This window comes from Coregonus clupeaformis, unplaced genomic scaffold (genome assembly GCF_020615455.1).
Source record: "Coregonus clupeaformis isolate EN_2021a unplaced genomic scaffold, ASM2061545v1 scaf0012, whole genome shotgun sequence".
In the NCBI taxonomy this organism is placed as follows: domain Eukaryota; kingdom Metazoa; phylum Chordata; class Actinopteri; order Salmoniformes; family Salmonidae; genus Coregonus; species Coregonus clupeaformis.
In genome coordinates this window covers 1371256-1396525 of record NW_025533467.1, presented here as the reverse complement: position 1 = coordinate 1396525, position 25270 = coordinate 1371256, and the positions used below count along the sequence as shown (strand labels likewise).

Below are 25270 nucleotides of genomic sequence, written 5' to 3'. Positions count from 1 at the left end.
TACACGTAAAATACATTTTGATTTTTGTCGTGATATGTGGATATCTACAATATTCATTTGCATGGGAGAAATGAGTGAATTGGACATTAGGCTCCTCCAAGAGCAGTGATGGTAAAGTACCAGTTGGCAAGTCACCAAAGGGGACAGTGTTTATTTCTGTCAGGTTTTTTTTTTTTTTCTGAACTGGAGCAGTGGCTAAAGGTACTTGTATTAACACTTTACCTAAAGTCTATAAAAAAAAATGAAATATCAGATATTACAAACTGTCATAACTGCTATCCAGTTATAACAAATCACCTGCATTGTCTTATGAAGGCTTGCTAACTAACAAACCCATATTGCTGCACAAGACACTGATAGATAACTTGTCATAGCCTGAGCTAAGTTGATGTGACCCCTCATCACATTCAGTGAAGTCCTGCTTTAGAGACTGGCGTATGTAGGCTCTGTGATGGTCGTTTACTATAAGGTAGCTGTAGTTCTATAGTGTCCAGTGTGTTTGCTCTATAAAGGCCCTGTCTGGGGCCCCTGTGGAGACCTTCGTTGGTGCCCAGAATGGGACCCTGATGGAGGTGCCCAGGCCCCAGCGCTGGGTGGACGACTGGGCTCCCCGCTTCCTGACTGGTCAAGCTCAGCGCTGTCGCAGTCTGAGTCATCGCACTGGGCCTGACTCTGAGGGGTAAAGATGGAGGAGAGAGAAACATTATGCTAGAGGTAGATGACAGAATCAACTGAAACCTCAAGAGTTATGGGAAGCGTAAATGTTCCTAGTCTGACATCACTATCGAAGAAGAGATTGAGGTATAAGAAAAAAACGTCACACTAGAAGTTGTAGATTAGAAACTAGTGGTAGGGAATAGATAAATTAGAGGTACATGTACAGTGCCTTCAGAAAGTATTCATACCCCTTGACTTATTTTGTTGTGTTACAGCCTGAATTAAATAAAGCTGTGAAGTTGGACCCATTCCGAAATGGACCTGGGGCTTTCCCACCCAGACCCGATATACAGTGAGGGAAGAAAGTATTTGATCCCCTGCTGATTTTGTACGTTTGCCCACTGACAAAGAAATGATCAGTCTATAATTTTAATGGTAGGTTTATTTGAACAGTGAGAGACAGAATAACAACAAAAAAAAATCCAGAAAAACACGTCAAAAATGTTATTAATTGATTTGCATTTTAATAAGGGAAATAAGTATTTGACCCCCTCTCAATCAGAAAGATTTCTGGCTCCCAGGTGTCTTTTATACAGGTAACAAGCTGAGATTAGGAGCACACTCTTAAAGGGAGTGCTCATAATCTCAGTTTGTTACCTGTATAAAAGACACTTGTCCACAGAAGCAATCAATCAATCAGATTCCAAACTCTCCACCATGGCCAAGACCAAAGAGCTCTCCAAGGATGTCAGGGACAAGATTGTAGACCTACACAAGGCTGGAATGGGCTACAAGACCATCGCCAAGCAGCTTGGTGAGAAGGTGACAACAGTTGGTGTGATTAATTCGCAAATGGAAGAAACACAAAAGAACTGTCAATCTCCCTCGGCCTGGGGCTCCATGCAAGATCTCACCTCATGGAGTTGCAATGATCATGAGAATGGTGAGGAATCAGCCCAGAACTACACGGGAGGATCTTGTCAATGATCTCAAGTCATCTGGGCCATAGTCACCAAGAAAACAATTGGTAACACACTACGTCGTGAAGGACTGAAATCCTGCAGCGCCCTCAAGGTCCCCCTGCTCAAGAAAGCACATATACAGGCCCGTCTGAAGTTTGCCAATGAACATCTGAATGATTCAGAGGAGAACTGGGTGAAAGTGTTGTGGTCAGATGAGACCAAAATCGAGCTCTTTGGCATCAACTCAACTCGCCGTGTTTGGAGGAGGAGGAATGCTGCCTATGACTCCAAGAACACCATCCCCACCATCAAACATGGAGGTGGAAACATTATGCTTTGGGGGTGTTTTTCTGCTAAGGGGACAGCACAACTTCACCGCATCAAAGGGACGATGGACGGGGCCATGTACCGTCAAATCTTGGGTGAGAACCTCCTTCCCTCAGCCAGGGCATTGAAAATGGGTCGTGGATGGGTATTCCAGCATGACAATGACCCAAAACACATGGCCAAGGCAACAAAGGAGTGGCTCAAGAAGAAGCACATTAAGGTCCTGGAGTGGCCTAGCCAGTCTCCAGACCTTAATCCCATAGAAAATCTGTGGAGGGAGCTGAAGGTTCGAGTTGCCAAATGTCAGCCTTGAAACCTTAATGACTTGGAGAAGATCTGCAAAGAGGAGTGGGACAAAATCCCTCCTGAGATGTGTGCAAACCTGGTGGCCAACTACAAGAAACGTCTGACCTCTGTGATTGCCAACAAGGGTTTTGCCACCAAGTACTAAGTCATGTTTTGCAGAGGGGTCAAATACTTATTTCCCTCATTAAAATGCAAATCAATTTATAACATTTTTGACATGTGTTTTTCTGGATTTTTTTGTTGTTATTCTGTCTCTCACTGTTCAAATAAACCTACCATTAAAATTATAGACTGATCATGTCTTTGTCAGTGGGCAAACGTACAAAATCAGCAGGGGATCAAATACTTTTTTCCCTCACTGTACATAAATAAATAAATAATATTACAGAGACCCGTTCCAAACAGACCCCAGGACAACTAGACCCGTTCTGTATAGTTAACTTATTTCCCTCATTAAAATGCAAATCAATTTTTGACATGTGTTTTTCTGTCTCTCACTGTTCAAATAAACCTACCATTAAAATGATAGACTGATCATGTCTTTGTCAGTGGGAAAACGTACAAAATCAGCAGGGGATCAAATACTTTTTTCCCTCACTGTATGTGGGAAACGTCGGTGGAAACATTGATAAAATAACCATCATATCGAAGTAAATTTGGAGTCGCGATGATGTGGTGTGTGGTCCTCCCACTACGACTCAGGAAACCATGCAGTTAATTCGCTACAGATAAATTATGATGAACTTCACAGGGTGTTGAAAGTACACGGTGATGAGCTTGATGCTGCTTTCCAATAAATATTGAGGGTCTTATTCTGGTGATATGATGATCGATGCTTGACTGCCGTTTGACAAATAAAAATATTCTCGCTCTTATCCATAAGAATCTCATCATGTAGACTAGACAACCCGCACAACCTACTCGCACGGTATCTGCGAGCTGTTGGCTAGAGCACAGGTGCCAAGACCAATGTAGGCACATTTGCTATTTAACGCAATAGTTTTTGTGACAAAACTATCGCGACAAAGTACATTTTGCACCGCTTTTCTATTTTTTTATTAGGGGGTAGATTAATAATGCAGATAGATTGTAACTTCCATCAATGTAATTGTCTGCATCACTTCCAATCCCCCATATGTTTGTTTTTTCTCGCAAATATATATATATATATATATATATATATATATATATATATATATAAACATACATACATACATACATACACATACAGTTGAAGTCAGAAGTTTACATACACCTTAGCCAAATACATTTAAACTCTGTTTTTCACAATTCCTGACATTTAATCCTAGTAAAAAATTCTGAAATTTCAGAATAATAGTAGAGAGAATTACTTATTTCAGCTTTTATTTCTTTCATCACATTCCCAGTGGATCAGAAGTTTACATACACTCAATTAGTATTTGGTAACACGGCCTTTAAATTGTTTAACTTGGGTCAAACGTTTCGGGTAGCCTTCCACAAGCTTCCCACAATAAGTTGGGTGAATGTTGGCCCATTCCTCCTGACAGAGCTGGTGTAACTGAGTCAGGTTTGTAGGCATCCTTGCTCGAACACGCTTTTTCAGTTCTGCCCACACATTTTCTATAGGATTGAGGTCAGGGCTTTGTGATGGCCACTCCAATGCCTTGACTTTGTTGTCCTTAAGCCATTTTGCCACAACTTTGGAAGTATGCTTGGGGTCATTGTCCATTTGGAAGACCCATTTACGACCAAGCTTTAACTTCCTGACTGTTGTCTTGAGATGTTGCTTCAATATATCCACATCATTTTCCTTCCTCATGATGCCATCTATTTTGTGAAGTGCACCAGTCCCTCCTGCAGCAAAGCACCCCCACAGCATGATGCTGCCACCCCCGTGCTTCACGGTTGGGATGGTGTTCTTCGGCTTGCAAGCCTTCCCCTTTTTCCTCCAAACATAGCGATGGTCATTATGGCCAAACAGTTCTATTTTTGTTTCATCAGACCAGAGGACATTTCTCCAAAAAGGACGATGTTTGTCCCCATGTGCAGTTGCAAACCGTAGTCTGGCTTTTTTATGGTGGTTTTGGAGCAGTGGCTTCTTCCTTGCTGAGCGGCCTTTCAGGTAATGTCGATATAGGACTCGTTTTACTGTGGATATAGATACTTTTGTACCTGTTTCCCCAGCATCTTCACAAGGTCCTTTGCTGTTGTTCTGGGATTGATTTGCACTTTTCGCACCAAAGTACGTTCATCTCTAGGAGACAGAACGCGTCTCCTTCCTGAGCGGTATGACGGCTGCGTGGTCCCATGGTGTTTATACTTGCGTACTATTGTTTGTACAGATGAACAACGTGGTACCTTCAGGCGTTTGGAAATTGCTCCCAAGGATGAACCAGACTTGTGGAGGTCTACAGTTCTGATTTCTTTTGATTTTCTCATGATGTCAAGCAAAGAGGCACTGAGTTTGAAGGTAGGCCTTGAAATACATCCACAGGTACACCTCCAATTGACTCAAATTATGTCAATAAGCCTAATCAGAAGCTTCTAAAGCCATGACATCATTTTCTGGAATTTTACAAGCTGTTTAAAGGCACCGTCAACTTAGTGTATGTAAACTTCTGACCCACTGGAATTGTGATACAGTGAATTATAAGTGAAATAATCTGTCTGTAAACAATTGTTGGAAAAATGACTTGTGTCATGCAGAAAGTAGATATCCTTACCGACTTACTAAAACTATAGTTTGTTAACAAGAAATGTGTGGAGTGGTTGAAAAACAAGTTTTAATGACTCCAACCTAAGTGTATGTAAATTTCCGACTTCAACAGTACATATATACATACATACATATTTACACATACATATATTTCCCTTTATTACTTTCCAACCCCACCACCCCTTCCCTAATTGGAGTAAACAAGTGAACAACAATGCTTAGGCCTCTACTTCCAGCTTATACATACTATATACATTTTATGGACACAGTCAATTTTACAATAATTCTATTTTGTTTGTTTTTACTCCTGAACTTCCTCTACCCTCAACCTCTCCGATCATTTTCATGATGTCCATCCGGTTTGCTTCTATATGCCATATCTTTCTAACTGTGCTCTTTCACAAAAGCTCTCAACCTATAACCTATATACTTATTATGGACACAGTATGCTTACATTATTATTTATCTTGTTGTTATTAGTTGTTGTTAGTTGTTATTAGTCCCATCCTTCAACTCCATTCAACACCATCCATCTATCTGTTAACACCATCCATATTGGATTTCTATTTGCCATATATTTTTGAACTGTACTGGGATGTTTTACAAAAGTTCTGAACCTTTCTATTCTCATTGTTTCTACAGATTGTAAATTGAAAATAAACATTTTAGCTAAAAGTATTATTATATTATTGATTGACTGACTATGACTTTTCAGATCTCCCAGTAATGCTATCTGCAGGGTTAGCTCCAGGCAAATTTTGCAATCCTTTAGCCATTCCTGGACCTGTGTCCAAAAACAAGCTACAAATGGACAGTACCAAAACAAATGATCTAATGATTCTGTCTCTTCGCAGCAAAATCTGCAGAGCTGGGAAGATTGTATCCCCCATATAAATAACATTCTATTGGTAGCAAGAATTTTATATAATAATTTAAATTGAAAAATTCTAAGTTTTGAATCCGGCGTCATTTTGTGTATCAGTTCATAAACACTATGCCATGGGATCAGTACGTCAAAAATCCAAACGTTTTTTTATCAAATCAATTTTAGTTTAACCACAATATTTGTTGCATTATTTGTTCTGTAATTTCTGGAGGATTAAATTGAAATTGCAACCAACTTTCTATGGCTTGTTTTAGAAATTGTGATATTTGGGAGATGATTTCCTTTTCAAATAACTGAAAGTGAGAGGTTGTAATCTGAATAAAGGGAAAAAGGCCATTCTTGAACATTGGGTGAGACAATCTTACTAATTTGCTAGAGAACCAGTCGGGTTTAAGTATAACTTTTGTATGACTGAAGCTTTTAGTGATAGGTCTAATGCTTTAATATTTAATAATTTCTGTCCTCCGAATTCATATTCATTATATAAATAGGCCCGTTTAATTTTGTCTGGCTTGCCGTTCCAAATAAAATGGAATATGTTTTTCTCATATAATTTCAAAAACTGTTCGCTAGGCATAGGCAAGACCATAAGCAAATAGGTAAACTGGGATAATACTAAAGAGTTAATCAGGGTGATTTTTCCACAAATTGACAGGTATTTACCTTTCCATGGTAGCAAGATCTTATCTATTTTTGCTAACTTTCTATTCAAATGTATTGGAGTGAGATCATTTATTTCATTTGGGATATGTATTCCGAGTATATCCACATCACCATCAGACCATTTTATTGGTAAACTACATGGTAATGTAAAATTTTTATTTTTTATTGATCCAATACGTAATATAGTACATTTGTCATAATTTGGTTGTAATCCAGAGAGGTTAGAAAATGTATCTAGATCCTCTATGAGGCTGTGGAGTGATTCTAGTTGTGGATTTAAAAGAAAACATGAATCATCAGCGTACAATGACACCTTTGTCTTTAAGCCCTGGATTTCTAATCCCCTGATATTATTGTTGGATCTGATTTTAATAGCTAACATCTCGATGGCCACAATAAATAGAAATGCCGATAGTGGACAACCTTGTTTCACTCCTCTTGACAGTTTAAAACTTTCTGAGAAATAGCCATTATTTACTATTTTACACCTAGGGTTACTATACATGATTTTGACCCCTTTCATAAGAGATTCTCCAAAATTGAAATGCTCCAGGCATTTATATATAAACCCCAGTCGTACTTTATCAAATGCCTTTTCGAAGTCTGCTATGAATAGCAGGCCTGGTTTCCCAGATTTTTCATAGTGTTCTATCGTTTCCAGTACTTGCCTTATATTATCTCCAATGTATCTTCCATGTAAAAAAACCTGTCTGATTAGAATGAATAATGTCCAACAGTACCTTTTTAATTCTATGCGCTATACATTTTGCTAGAATTTTTGCATCACAACACTGAAGTGTAAGGGGCCTCCAATTTTTTTAATGGACTGGATCTTTATATTTTCCACTTGTATCCTGTTTCAGTAATAATGAAATCAGACCTTCTTCTTGAGTGTCTGATAATCTACCATTTACATAGGAGTGGTTAAAACATGCTAATAACGGTCCTCTGAGTATATCAAAAAAGGTTTGGTATACCTCGACTGGTATGCCATCCAACCTTGGAGTTTTCCTGGACTTAAGGTCTTTAATTGCATCCAGAAGTTACTCCTCTGTAATTTCACCTTCACATGAGTCTTTCTGTATGGCTGTTAATTTTACATTATCAGTAGAAAAAAGTCTATACAATTAGCTTCAGTTAAGAGGAGATGGAGGCGACTGAAATGAAAACATATGCTTAAAGTACTTTGTTTCCTCCTTCAAAATATAATTTGGTGAATCATGGGTGACTCCGTCATTTGTAAGCAGTTTCAGTAAATTATTCTTGGTAGCATTCCTATGTTGAAGATTTAAAAAGAATTTGTTGCATTTTTCCCCATATTCCATCCAGTTTGCTTTCTTTTTTATAATATATTACACTTGATCTTTCTTGAATAAGTTTCTCCATTTCTTTTTGTTTTTCCTCTAATTTATTCTGAGCCTCTATGTTACAGTTTGTATTGCTATCTATCTGTTCTGTTAGACCTTCTATTTCCTTTGTTAGTATGGACTCTTTTGACCTAAATTGCTTTTGTTTTCGAGATGAGTACTGAATTGCATGGCCTCTAAAGGCACATTTAAAGGTGTCCCATACAATAAGGGGATTTGCTGTACCTATGTTATGTCGGACAAAATCAGTTATAAATTCCTCATCCAATAGGCTTTGATTACATTTCCAATATCCTCGCCCACTCTGAAATTCAGTAAGAGTAATGTATATACCAATTATATGATGGTCCGACTGTATTCTGTCCCCTATCAACACTTTTTAAACTTTTGGTTGCCAACGAGAATGACATAAGAAAGAAGTCAAGACGACTAGCTTGATTGAGTCTCCGCCATGTACAGTGGGGAGAACAAGTATTTGATACACTGCCGATTTTGCAGGTATTCCTACTTACAAAGCATTCAGAGGTCTGTAATTTTTATCATAGGTACACTTCAACTGTGAGAGACGGAATCTAAAACAAAATATCCAGAAAATCACATTGTATGATTTTTAAGTAATTAATTTGCATTTTATTGCATGACATAAGTATTTGATACATCAGAAAAGCAGAACTTAATATTTGGTACAGAAACCTTTGTTTGCAATTACAGAGATCATACATTTCCTGTAGGTCTTGACCAGGTTTGCACACACTGCAGCAGGGATTTTGGCCCACTCCACCATACAGACCTTCTCCAGATCCTTCAGGTTTTCGGGGCTGTCGCTGGGCAATACGGACTTTCAGCTCCCTCCAAAGATTTTCTATTGGGTTCAGGTCTGGAGACTGGCTAGGCCACTCCAGGACCTTGAGATGCTTCTTACGGAGCCACTCCTTAGTTGCCCTGGCTGTGTGTTTCGGGTCGTTGTCATGCTGGAAGACCCAGCCACGACCCATTTTCAATGCTCTTACTGAGGGAAGGTCAAGATCTCGCGGTACATGGCCCCATCCATCCTCCCCTCAATACGGTGCAGTCGTCCTGTCCCCTTTGCAGAAAAGCATCCCCAAAGAATGATGTTTCTACCTCCATGCTTCACGGTTGGGATGGTGTTCTTGGGGTTGTACTCATCCTTCTTCCTCCAAACACGGCGAGTGGAGTTTAGACCAAAAAGCTCTATTTATGTCTCATCAGACCACATGACCTTCTCCCATTCCTCCCCTTGATCATCCAGATGGTCATTGGCCAACTTCAGACAGGCCTGGACATGCGCTGGCTTGAGCAGGGGGACCTTGCGTGCGCTGCAGGATTTTAATCCATGATGGCGTAGTGTGTTACTAATGGTTTTCTTTGAGACTGTGGTCCCAGCTCTCTTCAGGTCATTGACCAGGTCCTGCTGTGTAGTTCTGGGCTGATCCCTCATCTTCCTCATGATCATTGATGCCCCACGAGGTGAGATCTTGCATGGAGCCCCAGACCGAGGGTGATTGACCGTCATCTTGAACTTCTTCCATTTTCTAATAATTGCACCAACAGTTGTTGCCTTCTCACCAAGCTGCTTGCCTATTGTCCTGTAGCCCATCCCAGCCTTGTGCATGTCTACAATTTTATCCCTGATGTCCTTACACAGCTCTCTGGTCTTGGCCATTGTGGAGAGGTTGGAGTCTGTTTGATTGAGTGTGTGGACAGGTGTCTTTTATACAGGTAACGAGTTCAAACAGGTGCAGTTAATACAGGTAACAGGTGCAGTTAATACAGGTAATGAGTGGAGAACAGGAGGGCTTCTTAAAGAAAAACTAACAGGTCTGTGAGAGCCGGAATTCTTACTGGTTGGTAGGTGATCAAATACTTATTGCATGCAATAAAAAGCAAATTAATTACTTAAAAATCATACAATGTGATTTTCTGGATTTTTGTTTTAGATTCCGTCTCTCACAGTTGAAGTGTACCTATGATAAAAATTACAGACCTCTACATGCTTTGTAAGTAGGAAAACCTGCAAAATCGGCAGTGTATCAAATACTTGTTCTCCCCACTGTATATCTCACTAGATCAGGATATTTAAGCCTCCATATATCTACTAGTTCTACTGTATCCATGACATTCACGATTTCCTTAAGAGCATGAGGGTGATTGTTTGTAGTGTGATTTCCATTACGGTCCATTGAGCTACAGTGGGGGGAAAAAGTATTTAGTCAGCCACCAATTGTGCAAGTTCTCCCACTTAAAAAGATGAGAGAGGCCTGTAATTTTCATCATAGGTACACGTCAACTATGACAGACAAAATGAGAAAAAAAAATCCAGAAAATCACATTGTAGGATTTTTATTGAATTTATTTGCAAATTATGGTGGAAAATAAGTATTTGGTCAATAACAAAAGTTTCTCAATACTTTGTTATATACCCTTTGTTGGCAATGACACAGGTCAAACGTTTTCTGTAAGTCTTCACAAGGTTTTCACACACTGTTGCTGGTATTTTGGCCCATTCCTCCATGCAGATCTCCTCTAGAGCAGTGATGTTTTGGGGGCTGTCGCTGGGCAACACGGACTTTCAACTCCCTCCAAAGATTTTCTATGGGGTTGAGATCTGGAGACTGGCTAGGCCACTCCAGGACCTTGAAATGCTTCTTACGAAGCCACTCCTTCCTTGCCCGGGCGGTGTGTTTGGGATCATTGTCATGCTGAAAGACCCAGCTACGTTTCATCTTCAATGCCCTTGCTGATGGAAGGAGGTTTTCACTCAAAATCTCACGATACATGACCCCATTCATTCTTTCCTTTACACGGATCAGTCGTCCTGGTCCCTTTGCAGAAAAACAGCTCCAAAGCATGATATTTCCACCCCCATGCTTCACAGTAGGTATGGTGTTCTTTGGATGCAACTCAGCATTCTTTGTCCTCCAAACACGACGAGTTGAGTTTTAACCAAAAAGTTCTATTTTGGTTTCATCTGACCATATGACATTCTCCCAATCCTCTTCTGGATCATCCAAATGCACTCTAGCAAACTTCAGACGGGCCTGGACATGTACTGGCTTAAGCAAGGGGACACGTCTGGCACTGCAGGATTTGAGTCCCTGGCGGCGTAGTGTGTTACTGATGGTAGGCTTTGTTACTTTGGTCCCAGCTCTCTGCAGGTCATTCACTAGGTCCCCCCCGTGTGGTTCTGGGATTTTTGCTCACCGTTCTTGTGATCATTTTGACCCCACGGGGTGAGATCTTGTGTGGAGCCCCAGATCGAGGGGAGATTATCAGTGGTCTTGTATGTCTTCCATTTCCTAATAATTGCTCCCACAGTTGATTTCTTCAAACCAAGCTGCTTATCTATTGCAGATTCAGTCTTCCCAGCCTGGTGCAGGTCTACAATTTTGTTTCTGGTGTCCTTTGACAGCTCTTTGGTCTTGGCCATAGTGGAGTTTGGAGTGTGACTGTTTGAGGTTGTGGACAGGTGTCTTTTATACTGATAACAAGTTCAAACAGGTGCCATTAATACAGGTAACGAGTGGAGGACAGAGGAGCCTCTTAAAGAAGAAGTTACAGGTCTGTGAGAGCCAGAATTCTTGCTTGTTTGTAGTTGACCAAATACTTATTTTCCACCATAATTTGCAAATAAATTCATAAAAAATCCTACAATGTGATTTTCTGGAGAAAAAAAATCTCAATTTGTCTTTCATAGTTGACGTGTACCTATGATGAAAATTACAGGCCTCTCTCATCTTTTTAAGTGGGAGAACTTGCACAATTGGTGGCTGACTAAATACTTTTTTCCCCCACTGTATTTAAAACTGTATTATAATCTCCCACCATAATAATATAGTCTTGAATTGCTTGCAGGGTTGATAATTTATTATACACTGCTCAAAAAAATAAAGGGAACACTAAAATAACACATCCTAGATCTGAATGAATGAAATAATCGTATTAAATACTTTTTTATTTACATAGTTGAATGTGCTGACAACAAAATCACACAAAAATTATCAATGGAAATCAAATTTATCAACCCATGGAGGTCTGGATTTGGAGTCACCCTCAAAATTAAAGTGGAAAACCACACTACAGGCTGATCCAACTTTGATGTAATGTCCTTAAAACAAGTCAAAATGAGGCTCAGTCGTCCACGTGCCTGTATGACCTCCCTACAACGCATGGGCATGCTCCTGATGAGGTGGCGGATGGTCTCCTGAGGGATCTCCTCCCAGACCTGGACTAAAGCATCCGCCAACTCCTGGACAGTCTGTGGTGCAACGTGGCGTTGGTGGATGGAGCGAGACATGATGTCCCAGATGTGCTCAATTGGATTCAGGTCTGGGGAACGGGCGGGCCAGTCCATAGCATCAATGCCTTCCTCTTGCAGGAACTGCTGACACACTCCAGCCACATGAGGTCTAGCATTGTCTTGCATTAGGAGGAACCCAGGGCCAACCGCATCAGCATATGGTCTCACAAGGGGTCTGAGGATCTCATCTCATTGCCTAATGGCAGTCAGGCTTCCTCTGGCGAGCACATGGAGGGCTGTGCGGCCCCCCAAAGAAATGCCACCCCACACCATGACTGACCCACCGCCAAACCGGTCATGCTGGAGGATGTTGCAGGCAGCAGAATGTTCTCCACGGCGTCTCCAGACTCTGTCACGTCTGTCACGTGCTCAGTGTGAACCTGCTTTCATCTGTGAAGGGCACAGGGCGCCAGTGGCGAATTTGCCAATCTTGGTGTTCTCTGGCAAATGCCAAACGTCCTGCACGGTGTTGGGCTGTAAGCACAACCCCCACCTGTGGACGTCGGGCCCTCATACCACCCTCATGGAGTCTGTTTCTGACCGTTTGAGCAGACACATGCACATTTGTGGCCTGCTGGAGGTCATTTTGCAGGGCTCTGGCAGTGCTCCTCCTGCTCCTCCTTGCACAAAGGCGGAGGTAGCAGTCCTGCTGCTGGGTTGTTGCCCTCCTACGGCCTCCTCCACGTCTCCTGATGTACTGGCCTGTCTCCTGGTAGCGCCTCCATGCTCTGGACACTACGCTGACAGACACAGCAAACCTTCTTCCCACAGCTCGCATTGATGTGCCATCCTGGATGAGCTGCACTACCTGAGCCACTTGTGTGGGTTGTAGACTCCGTCTCATGCTACCACTAGAGTGAAAGCACCGCCAGCATTCAAAAGTGACCAAAACATCAGCCAGGAAGCATAGGAACTGAGAAGTGGTCTGTGGTCACCAACTGCAAAACCAGTCCTTTATTGGGGGTGTCTTGCTAATTGCCTATAATTTCCACCTGTTGTCTATTCCATTTGCACAACAGCATGTGAAATGTATTGTCAATCAGTGTTGCTTCCTAAGTGGACAGTTTGATTTCACAGAAGTGTGATTGACTTGGAGTTACATTGTGTTATTTAAGTGTTCCTTTTATTTTTTTGAGCAGTGTATATATTGTTAAAGAAGTGTGGATCATCATTATTTGGTCCATAAAGGTTAATGAGCCATGTCTGTTTATGGTCCAATAACATATTTAAAATAATCCATCTACCTTGCTTATCTGTTTGGATAATTTGCACATTCGGATCGAAATTACTGTTAATTAATATCATCACCCCTTTTGAGTTTCTTTGCCCATGGGAGAAGTATATTTCTCCCCCCCCCATTCCTTTTTCCACGCAACTTCATCTAGAATTGTTGTAGTCCTCTGTAGCTCAATTGGTAGAGCATGGCGCTTGTAACGCCAGGGTAGTGGGTTCGATCCCTGGGACCACCCATACGTAAAGATGTATGCACACAAGACTGTAAGTCGCTAAATGGCATATTATTATTTTTAATGAGATTCCTGTAAACAATATATATTATATTCCTTCTCTTTGAGTCATGTAAATATTGTTCTTCTTTTGTTATTATCTGCTAAGCCATTACAATTATAACTGGCTATACTTATTTCACCATATACCATAATGAGATACAAGTTTCAAATCTATTTATCATTATATATGTTTGTAAATTTACCAATAAAAAATACCATAGTGATTGAGTGTCTATATAGCTGTACCATGATATTTGCATTGCTACTAAGTAACCCTCCAATTGTTCTCCACTAATTCCCCCACTAAAGCCCCTCCCCATCTCAAGTTGGGCCGTCATCCCAGTGATCGGCATACCACCCCCGTCCCTCCGGATCCCTAGGGCCCCGAGAGGCCAGGACCCATCCATCGAAAACAGCACACAGTGCCACCCACAAAACAGAAGCAGGTCAACCGCCAAAAGCATTTCCAATGCTCTCACCTCAATATATATATATATAGCTATTTAAAAATATATATCTATTCAAATATCTTGCATATCTTATTTTCCATCATTATCAATTAATATGCGTAATAATGTTGGCAGTTCATGCGTAGGATTTTAACCTATAACCCGGATTGCCATTGTATTACATTACATTTTTGACAAGCAATTATTATTTTAGCAAACAATTATTGTGGTTCATCCTATATTCTCCCTAACATCCTTACCCCCTTGCAACAGATGTGGGATAAACACACACGCACATACTCTAACACACTCAACCCCTTTCCTCCACAATCAACCATAAAATCAGATGCTCAACGGTTGTTACATCCCAGAGCCCAACTCAAGAAAGGACCTGATTTACGAATGCATATACAGTTACAGCTGTTTGAGAAAGCATGCAAGATTGAGCAAAAATTGACAACAATGTGAGATTTGATTAATCTATTTAATCTATGTCAAGTCCTAGGTGATGGAGATCAGATCCACCCTCTTCACCTGAGACACAAACACTCTGGTCCCCCGTTGTAACCATTTTTCCCAAGCATCTCCGTGCAGTCAGACCTTTGATTATTTTGTGCCACCTGGGCCACAATGATAAGCCCCCTCTCTGATTGTCAGAGTGTGACCCCCTCCCCATAGGTTACTGCAGCCAGTGTTGCCAGCACTGCCACTACCTGGGTGGGGGTACCCCACCGGAATCCCCACCGGCTAGGTACAAGGTCATCAAGGTTCTCATTAGCAGCTTTGAGAATTTCCTTGTATATTATGCTCTCCCATCAGGGGGCTCTGGCTTTGTAGGACCAACCCTGCCAGGCAGGCTCAGAATCTTGAGGGGGCGGTGCTGCTCAAGTAGGTCTCTGACTGCATTTATTTTTCTGTTTTGGCTGCATATAGGCAACTCACAGCAGGTCCATAAAACAGATGGGGACTTCTCTATGGGTCGCTCAGGTGGGTGTCTAGGATATAGGGTTGGGGATCGTTCCATCATAATAGGACAATAAAAAAATATATTAGATTAGATTAGATATTTTACAATGTATATCCCTCATCTGCACAAAATTGAAAGCTCTCTCTCACAACCCCTGCTCACAGACACACGTTGGTTCTGGGATATGCAACCATTTCCTTTCTCACTCACTTAACGCCACACTTATTCAAACACAAAAACGCACACCACACCTTCCATCACAATTCATCCACACATACCCACATACTGTGCCTTCTATGTCTTCTGTTTGCTATGTTTTTATCTCCACTATGTTGATTGAGTACTTGTGTTCTAATTTAGTTGTATTTGAAGATGTATTATTTTGCTTGTTATCTTTTCTTGTAATACCGTCTTATCCCTTTATAAAATACTATACATACTATAAATGTGCTTTATTATTACAATCCCTACCATGGCTAGTATTGGGTGTTGTATTATTCGACTCCTCTATTAGAACTTTCAGAATAGCCACGGAGTAGTCTTTGTGTCGCGGAACATTTGGTTGTCAATATACAGTTTATCGACAACAAGAGCAACACGCTTCCCTTTTAATCTATTTTCCTTGAAGATTGGGTACAGAACTTTGCGCCGTTCTGCAATCTCCCTCGGGAACTGATAATTCATGCCTATTTTTGTGCCAGCAAGTCTTTTACCTAGGCTTTTAACCATTACTTTATCCTTAAAAAAGGCACATTTGGCAACAATTGGACGCTCATATCTCTGTCCTCTTTGTCCAAAACGGTGTACACGTTCGAGTTGGATTTTGTCGACAGCCTCGAGTGGAATTTGAAGCGCTGTAAGAAAGAAGTCCTTCACTATTTTTTCTGTAATCTCTCTCTTTTTTTCTGGATACCCGTAAGTACTAGATTTTCTCTCATCGATCTAGTTTGTATGTCTAGTAAGGCTTCTCTCAGAAAGTTGTTCTCCTTTTTAAGTTCCTTAACGTCCGTTTCCATCCTAGTGACTGTCCCTTTTTGTTTTTTGTATCGCTCTCCATTATCGCAGCTTTTCCGTCACTCATTTCAAGACTCGCCTTCAACTCTTTTACATCATTAATGACCAACTCTAGTATGCCCAGTTTGTCATTTATCGACTTCAACAGGTCGCTTTCCACACTTACCAGTCCCAGTGGTGAAAAGCATAAATCATCTGTATCAGTCGAGGAGTCGCGTTTTCTCTTGGAGATTGATTCTCCTCGTTTATCTTCCGTCATGTTTGGGTGTTGTAATATTTGTAGATACATTTCTCTAGCCTTATAATTTGATTTGTGTTATTAACCAGATTGAATGTTATTACCATCGATTATATGAAATGTTAATATTTAGTCTAACTTACTGATATTGAATATTATGTTTTATCTTGAGGTGATTTGTACCGCTGTGTATTCAATACGCCATCTTGTATACCTGCCCTTTTATTCCCAACAAGCCCATTTAGTGGAAACATACCACTGGTGGGAAAATGCGCATGTTTTCTTTATGCGGATTATGGAATATTCGCATGAAAATCTGTCGCCAATTGGATGGAAAACCTAGCTAGTAATACAAATATTTTTTTCAGAATATTGACCAAAAAATCTATCTTAAGGGGGTTAGCCATCAGGGTTGACAAGCCACTGACGGAGTTGACAACAGATACTCAAAACAGACATATTTTTGCCTCAACATTTGTCAAATATGGAAAATGATTCATTTGAAAATCCCCAATAAAAACATATCCCTTCTATCAGATCTTTCAGCACTCTGACGGAGTTGAGTTGACGTTAGACAAAAATCTGACAGATTTGGTGTTTTACAGAATTTCTCTTCTTCATTCAAGTGGTATATACACAGTAGGAATTTCGTTTTTTCCTCAGATGCTTTATGACTCCTAATTAAATATAACATATTTGAACCAAAATTCATATTATATCTTAATCTATTCAGGCAGATGGAGTTTGCTCCGGACAACGGCATTTCCAAGCATGGAAATCTATAATATTGAAAGTATTAAAAACAATTCTAAAACAAAAACCTTTCCCTTATAAAATTCCCGTAAATGTACATTTTAAGCTCAAATAATGGAACAAAATAAAAAACATTTAACTATAAAAAGAAAGTTACCCTGCCGGACAAGGATTGTCCTGACTTTCAAGAATCCCTGAGCTAATTCTCTGCTATTCTACACATTTCGCCACGAGGCTAAGAGAAAATGTTGTAGATTTAAAGCTAATTTTATGATGTGTTCATATGCTATTTGGGGGGCCCGACCTCCGAGGGGGCCCACGAGTGTGCGCTACGCAAGTGCCAGTATCAGATTGTGTTACCTCATTAGGATTCTGTGCAGCATCTAGCAGGGCTTTGACCTGGCCCAGAGCTCTTTTCCTCTCAGACAGCCCGCCAGAGGCCTGCGCCGGGTCCGTGTTGTCTGCCGGGAACTCTGACCCCTGCGACAGGAGGTCATCGCTGCGGTCGTCCAGACGGTCGTCCGTGTTGGTGCTGACCACATCCGGCGTGCCGCTGTGGGAGTGGTCAGTGGTGTGACCCTCCTCGCCATCTGACACAGAGAGGTTCTCCGAGCTGAAGGTGGACACCGACTGGCACTTGGTGATGCTGGTCGGACGTCTGGGGAGAAGAGGGAGGTAAAAGAAGAGAGGAATCCACTTTTGTTTCAGTTTTGATTAATTCGATTCATATTTAATAGTCATCATACTGCTTGTCACTTGCAGATTCACTCATACTAGCAACACAAAACATCTCTGATTGGAATTATAAATGCCATTTTCATAATGTTTTCAAACCCTGTGACTCCTAAAATCATACCACAGAACCATTTAGTGTAGATATCAAAGATAAGATAAAGGTAAATTAGTGGCAGTTTTTTGGGTACTGGAGTACAGAAACATACCGTCTCCGTGGCAACTCCACTTCGCTGTCAACCTCCCCCTCCTCCTCCTCTGAAGAAACGCCACGCCTCTGTGGACACAGCCCAGAGAACAGAGGGAGCTAGCTAAACACATTCACAGAGATGAAAGGAGAGAGTACATACTGAACATGACTAGCTTTTCATTGGGACTGTACCTGTTTGCGTGTGATGGCTGCCCTGTACAGGATAGCTGAGGGGGTGAGGTGCCCTGAAGCCACCCGGGGTAACCTCACACCACTCACTCCCTCCTCCTTATCGTCCCCATCATGGGGAAGGCGTGGGGCACGCAGTACAGACCCCCTCCCGGCGGCCGCCCCTCTCCCACATGGCGAGTCTGGGCTGCTAGAGAAGGGGAATGAGGCTGCGTCCTCACTGGGCGTGTCGCTGCGCGGGGGCGTCTCCGTGAGGTCATCCAGACCCGCCGTGCCGTGCTCGGATCCCCCAAGACCCGCGGAGGCACTCAGGCTGCCACCCTTCTCCAGTCCCCCGACGGTGGTCTCTCCTTTCCCCTGATCCTCAGCCGCCAGCGTGGTGCATATGAGGTCTGGGCTGGAGGAGGACAGCTGCCTCTCGTGGCCCAGGGCCTGCAAGGCTGCGCTGGGGTCCAGGAGCTGCTTGGAGGGGTCCGTGCTGAAGCTGTTGGCCTGAGCAGGGTTGTCCCCACCAGGGGAGGGTTGAGTGGCCTTCAGGCCAGCCAGGTACCCGCTGCTGCCCTTGCCAGGCTTGCGGTGGCGGGTCTTGACCCTCCGTGAGCGGCTAGGAGACGTAGAGCCCCTGTTGGGGCAGGAGGGGATGGTGACCTGCATCACGGAGGAATCCATCTTGGGAATGATCACCTCCGACTTGAGGATGTCTGGCCTGTGAGAACAGGATAGAATAGGAAACAATGGTCAGATACATTGTGATATAATCTGATTACACATTTATTTAAAGTGCTTTCAATTGGGTTACATGAGTAAGTTAATTCTGCATGGGGTTCACATTAGAACTACCCTTGCCTCCTATGCTTTTGGCTCTCGGAATTAACTCACCTCTTTCCAGAGGGCAATTTCTGTGGGACGTTTCTCTTCTTGATGAGTTTGTCCATGGAGTTGGAGGAGCTAGTCTGTCTTGAGCTGTGGTGCTTGAACAGTCCTGGAAACTTCTTATCTAAAGACTGCTCTCTCCTAGGTACACATCAATACGATTAAAGGTGATTGCATGCGAAATCGAGAAACTAGTCTGTTCTACATATTCTACTTCTATGAATTTTTTTTTGTTTTTTGTATCCTCTATAACCCCAATTACCAAAGACTTATTAGCAAGTTATTTTCAAACACTGCATGTTCAGTATGTCTATATACCATACTAGCTGATATGATTGATATGCTAAATTAGAATTTGCTGAACAACTCCACATGCATTGAAGTGCTTTGACTGGAGGATCCACCTACTTCTGCAGCTCTTTGTCTTTGAGCTCCAGCTGCAGCATGACAGCATTGAGCTCCATGTAGAGGTTGTTGGCCCTCTCCAGCTTCCTCTCATAGTGCTCACGGATGTCCAGAGCGTGCCTGAATAAAAAACAGTGCACAAGAAGTGACATCATGTTTACGCATGAAAGGATCCAAATGCTGTTTAACAGAAATGCGCCCTGAGCCTATTTTCTTAATTTTTTCCCCACATCTCTTTCTTTCTTTTTTATATCACCCAAAGGTAGATAAAGGAAGGGCAAAGGAACTGGAGCCCTTTGATGTTAGTGAAACTGCCTCTCTACATGACCCTGGACTGCTGTACTGTAGTTGACCAGCTCATAACAAGGCACTGGTGGCTTTCTGTTATACTATCCTGGCATTGCATCACTTCCAGCAGGTAAAAGAGAAGAGTTACTCTGTCTGTCAGAGTGTTGTGGTACAGACCTGAGCTCCTCTCTGCGTCGGTTGATCAGTTCCTCGTCCAGTCGGTGCAGACAGGTCCCATCAGACTTAATCTTTTCAAAATGCTGCTTCACCTCCTCCCGCCACTCAGCCTGCTCAACACACACACACATACACACACTTAGACACTGTGTGTGTGACTGTGCACTTCTGTGAATGTGTTTGTTTGTGTATAAGGTCATTAGGTTGTGTGTGTGTGACATAGTGTACAGTAGGCTACCTGAGACTTGAAGTATGTCTCCTGTGGGGTGGAGAGTACATCAGCTGAGGCTATATCCAGATGGAGGAGGATCTGACGGAAAGAGGGTCTATTTCTGGGTTTACAGTTCCTGCAAAGCCAAGGAGCCAGAGACAAGTTTGGTATATCTACTGTATAATCAATATGGATCTACGTGGGCCAAGTCTACCTAGGAAAGATTTAAAAGGAAAGAATTTCCCTCTATCTATTTCCACTACCCCCTCTCTCCTCTTTTCTGCCATCCCTCTCTTTCTCCCCCTCCTTCCCTCCCTTCCACCATCCCTCCCTCCATCTCCACTCACCAGCACTGCCTCAGGAGGATTTTGAATCCATCGGGGCAGCTCTCAGGGATAGGGAGGTTCAGGCTGTTGTTGCCCACCCCCCAGATGATGGCGGAGGAGTCCACATCTTTATAGGGGACCTCCCCGGTCAGCATCTCCCACAACACCACCCCAAACGACCTGCAGTTCACAACACTCCTTATATTAGTGATCACTGATCAGAGATGGGATTGCATTGGTCCTCTTTTCTAAGGTCAAGAAGTTGAATTCCTTCACTTACCAGATGTCCACCTTCTCTGATACGGGTTCATTCCGAATGACCTCTGGGGCCATCCAGGCCACCGTACCAGCGAAAGACATCTTCATGCTCTTATCAATGAGCTCCTTGGAGGTGCCAAAGTCAGAGATCTTCACCAGGTCATCATGGGTAATCAGCATACTGCCATGGATAGAGAGAAAAACACTATTATTTTAGTTGTTCTTAAGCCAGAAAAGCAATTTTTTAAGAAAGAGCTAATTTATTTACTTTGGGGACTTCTGGTCTCTAGGCGGATGGTTTTGATAATATCCAGCACAGTTACTCACTTGGGGGACTTGAGGTCTCTGTGGATGATCTTGTGGAGGTGTAGGTAGTTCATGCCCCCGGCAATGCCCATGGTCCAATCGATAAGTAGGGAGGGGGTGATGTTCCTGCCCGCCCTCAGTACCTCGTACAGCTGGCCCTGGGCACAGTACTCCATCAGGATACAGTAGCAGGGAGCCTGGGTGCAGATACCCCTGGGGGAGGGAGGGAGGAGGCAGAGGGACAAGTATAAAGAAGAGCAAAATGGAAGAAGTGAGTGTCTGATGATGTAATAGTCTTGGTGTGCTAGGTACTGCTGATATAGGCTACAATAGCTCGGACAGTTGATATGTTCATATAAATCTCTACTGTTTTCTTGGGGTCAGGGAGTTTTTCTCACTTGAAGGTGATTATGTTGGGGTGCTTGAGTTTGCGTAGGTGCTTGATCTCCGTCTCCTTGATGTCCCGGACTTTCTTGACAGCCACGTCCTCTCCATGGAACTTTCCCAAGAAGACGGCACCCTGGGCCCCGCTGCCCACCCACTGCAGGTCTGAGATCTCTTCAAACGGAACCTCCCAGGATTCTAAGAACACAACATCAACACAAGGAAACAGTCAGTCACAGGCCGTGGGCGGCAGATGGAGCGGACTCCAGTCCAGTCAGCAAACCAGCTGAAATGTATCATATAAACGGCATCATCTGTTGTATTTTAGTCTACAATTGTGAGGCATTCCTGAGGAAAAAAGTACTTTACATTGACACATTAGTAGGTGTTTTCCCCCTGTGGTACCATCATAGCTCACAATTGGATCAATATGTTCAGTGTACAGTACGATTGCAGTTGGGGAGAGATGTAGAGGCAAACAGCTGCACATCTCCCCAAATCTAATCTCTCCTCCCTCCATTATCCGTCATGAGAGTACATTAGATAGATGAATGACTGAGAGTTTGGTCACTGTGAGGAAAGAGAAGCCAGTAGGCGGAGAAACAAGCAGATGAATACTTCATGAGAAGTGTTGTCGTCTCCAGGGACCTGCTGCTGTAGAGGCAGCTGCTCGTGTCGTCTCGCTAACCAGCTGTAAATCCGCTAACCAGCTGTAAATCTAGCGCACAGGTAACATCAGCAGCATTGTAGGGAGTGTGTAAAGAGAGAATGGGGCATGATGGCAGGAGTGAGAGATAAACAGAGAGGGAAATGTAAACCATTTTAGTGAAGTACCTCCATAATGAAATGATGTCAAGTTTAACCTTTATATATAATGCATCACCATGGTTACAGATTTACCTCAACATCTTGACAGTGAATGACTAACATTTCAAGTGACAAAAGATTTGCTGTCGTACATTACATATCCTACGCTGAGTGAAATATCCTGAAGTGTCTCTCATGTATTTCTGTATTGGTTAAGTATTCAGTATCCTAAAAGTATACACATGTCTTTGTTAAACACAGAAGACCTTGTGCAAATAGTGAAGTGACATAGAATTGGCTGTTATACTCACTCCACGCACCTTCCTGGTTATGCTTGTGTTCGGTGGAGTAGGCTTTCCCGATCATGGTCCAGACGGGTTTCAGGCAGCCAAACAGCCCCTCCAGGAACCCTCCACTTCCTTGCTGCAGCCGGATGTTGTCTGATTGGCTGCGGATGGCCCCAGCCTCTGAGCTAAGCCCCGCCTCCGCCCCGCCCCCACACTGGCAGGCTTCATACTCGTGCAACTTCAGCACGCTGTTGTCAAAGTGGGCCGGGGGCCCGTCGCTAGGAGTCGGGCTGCTGCCACAGGTGTGGGGGCAACCCTCACCTCCACCTGGCACAACCGGTGTCCCACCTGTGTCGATGGACAGCACGTTGCGGAGGACACACTGGGTGGGGGTCAGGTCGGTCTCTGGGGTGCAGGCGGGGGTGTCTGTATCCAGCCTGCGGAAGGTAGGTTCTGATATGGGGGTGCTGAAGCCTGAGAGGGAGGGGGAGGGGGCGTGGGGCTCATGGAGGCAGATCCCACTCATCAGGGGGTCCCACAACACAGTAACCAAGGATGGACGGGAGTAGAGAGGGAGAAGGGGAGGCCTGGATGGAGTAACACAAAGATGAAGAGGAGAGGGAAAATGCAATGAGTCATTATAAATCAGTATAATTCATTGATGCCTAGACTTTTGGCTGTTTCAGAGCTGTCCATTGCTGAAATAGACCTGTATCTTGACTTCTCATTCTAAAACAGTGTGTGATGTGTGTTTGGCCTTGTCAGTATGGTACATAGTTGTTCTAGTTGAAGTAAATTATACATTATTGTTATCAAGTCAACTACATAGGTGTTGTTCACCTATGCAGAAAGACTGTCTGTAACAGACGAAACATCAAACAGATGGGCCTTAATTTGCAGGAGAGGAGAGGGAGATACATTTATTTTTACTACATGGAATTAAGAAATCTTACTCTGCCTTTCTTTAAAAAAAAAATCCTGTGAGAGCAAGTCAACCATTACATACAGTTTCTCCTCAATAAAGACAAAAGCCTCAATTATTCAGTAGACCACATCTTAATATTTATGAATTGGATTAAGGCAGTCAAACAGTAGCCTCTCAAGCCGCCCGATCTTGCGAGCTTACATGAATGTTCACTACAGTGGTAATCAGTCTGGTAATTACGAGGCTAGTCAAACAGGGCCAAATCACCTGGAATGGGGAATAGTTTTATGAATGAACCAAGTAGATAGCACTGACTACAGAATAGACCTGAGCTTTATCCCCAGGGTGATTCCCTTAGGAGTGTCACCACAGGTCAGGATAGCCTATATCTTGTTTTACTCTATGATGGATATGGATGGTGCACTGCTGGAATCAATAAGGATGAGTACTATGCTTCTTCTGGTACTGTATGTATTGCATGACACTTAGGTCCTGATACATGCTTGGCTTGACAGTTTTATTCTGCAAACTATACATATACAATACAGTATGTGTTTCAGTCCTGCCATTTTAGTTCTGCAGAATATGACGAAATTGCAACCCTAACCCATTGAGGTGCGTGTGTGTGTGTGTGTGTGTGTGTGTGTGTGTGTGTGTGTGTGTGTGTGTGTGTGTGTGTAAGAGAGAGAGAGAGAGAGAGAGAGCGGTAGAGAAAATTGCCACATGTACCCAATTCACATTATACGGCAGCCCAGTACTCTGTACTGCACCACCGCATGAGAACCGCGACGCTCGAGCGAATAGAGAGCGTGAAATGGGATAAATACTGGGCCTGTGGGAAAGAGCACTTTCGCACACAAGTGCAGGAAGATCAATCTTTAAATAACCAAGGATGTGATGATGACACTCACTAGCATCACAGTCGACGTGCGTGAATTAATGCCCGACCATACGAGTCCATGCCAAGTCTAACTGCAGCAGCGTCTGTAGATTTACTGAATGTTGGCACCAACACAAAATATTTCGTAATAGACTATCATGCTGCTGCAGAAATATGATTTCTCATATTAATCGACGATTATGCATTTTCTGCCAGATTGACCTGGTGGTAGCCTATGCTAATGTGAACAGAGTACACTGCATGAAGCAAAGGCAACGCACCTGAATATCTCATAATAATATTTGATCTAATATAATTGATAGTATGACATTCCGTTACCTTTCTGCCTGGTTGCTGTCGCGTTGTCAAGTAAGGGGTGGGTTCAGCTTCCTACATGAAATAATGAAGAACAATCGTCGTTTTTTCCTCTCCGGACTGTCTGTCGTTTTATTGCATGAAAGTCGCTTCCCATGAGTTCACGTTATCAGAACGAATCCCAGCGGGCAAATTGTGTTATCAATAACCGGGGACCCATGGAACGTGAGGCGCGCGCTGGATTGGGGGAGGGAGGGAGCTGTCTCCTTCCCAGTGCTGAATTGACGTCACAGAGTTGCAAACCCACAAGGGGGCGTGAATATCGCCCCCACAAAATGATACAGTTGTTTCCATCTTTTCAGCAAAGTTTAATGTCTTCGTGTCATGTCTGTTCCACTGACTACTTAGTTCTGTCTTTGGAAATCTCTAAGTTACAGACACAATTAATGGTTCAAATGCAGTATAGCTTATAATTTATCCACCAAGGTCTACACACCATGAATGCACTCATCAAAACGACATTTGAATTGCAAACAACCAGCGCGTTTTTACAGTTTGCTGGGTTCATCCATGTCTTGTAACAAACAGCACCAATGTGAACTGT

General features: G+C 42.8%; 1 protein-coding gene across 2 annotated transcripts; it reads right to left on the bottom strand.

The window, feature by feature from the left end:
• Window positions 1-157: 157 nt before the first annotated feature.
• On the bottom strand, window positions 158-24907 carry LOC121545451 (mitogen-activated protein kinase kinase kinase 12-like). 2 transcript variants are annotated; one of them, XM_041855987.2, is made up of 14 exons: window positions 24691-24907; window positions 22571-23133; window positions 21467-21650; window positions 21090-21281; window positions 20785-20943; window positions 20526-20684; window positions 20206-20314; window positions 19968-20077; window positions 19506-19622; window positions 19104-19238; window positions 18228-18930; window positions 18055-18122; window positions 17474-17771; window positions 158-672 (listed from the first exon to the last, which is right to left on the bottom strand). In XM_041855987.2, the coding sequence occupies exons 2-14, from the start codon at window positions 23070-23072 to the stop codon at window positions 505-507; spliced, it is 2904 nt and encodes a 967-aa protein (XP_041711921.1). In that variant the 5' UTR covers window positions 23073-23133; window positions 24691-24907; the 3' UTR covers window positions 158-504. The 2 variants fall into 2 exon arrangements, with proteins under 2 accessions (XP_041711921.1, XP_041711922.1); XM_041855988.2 differs by having other exon boundaries at window positions 22580-23133.
• Window positions 24908-25270: the final 363 nt, after the last annotated feature.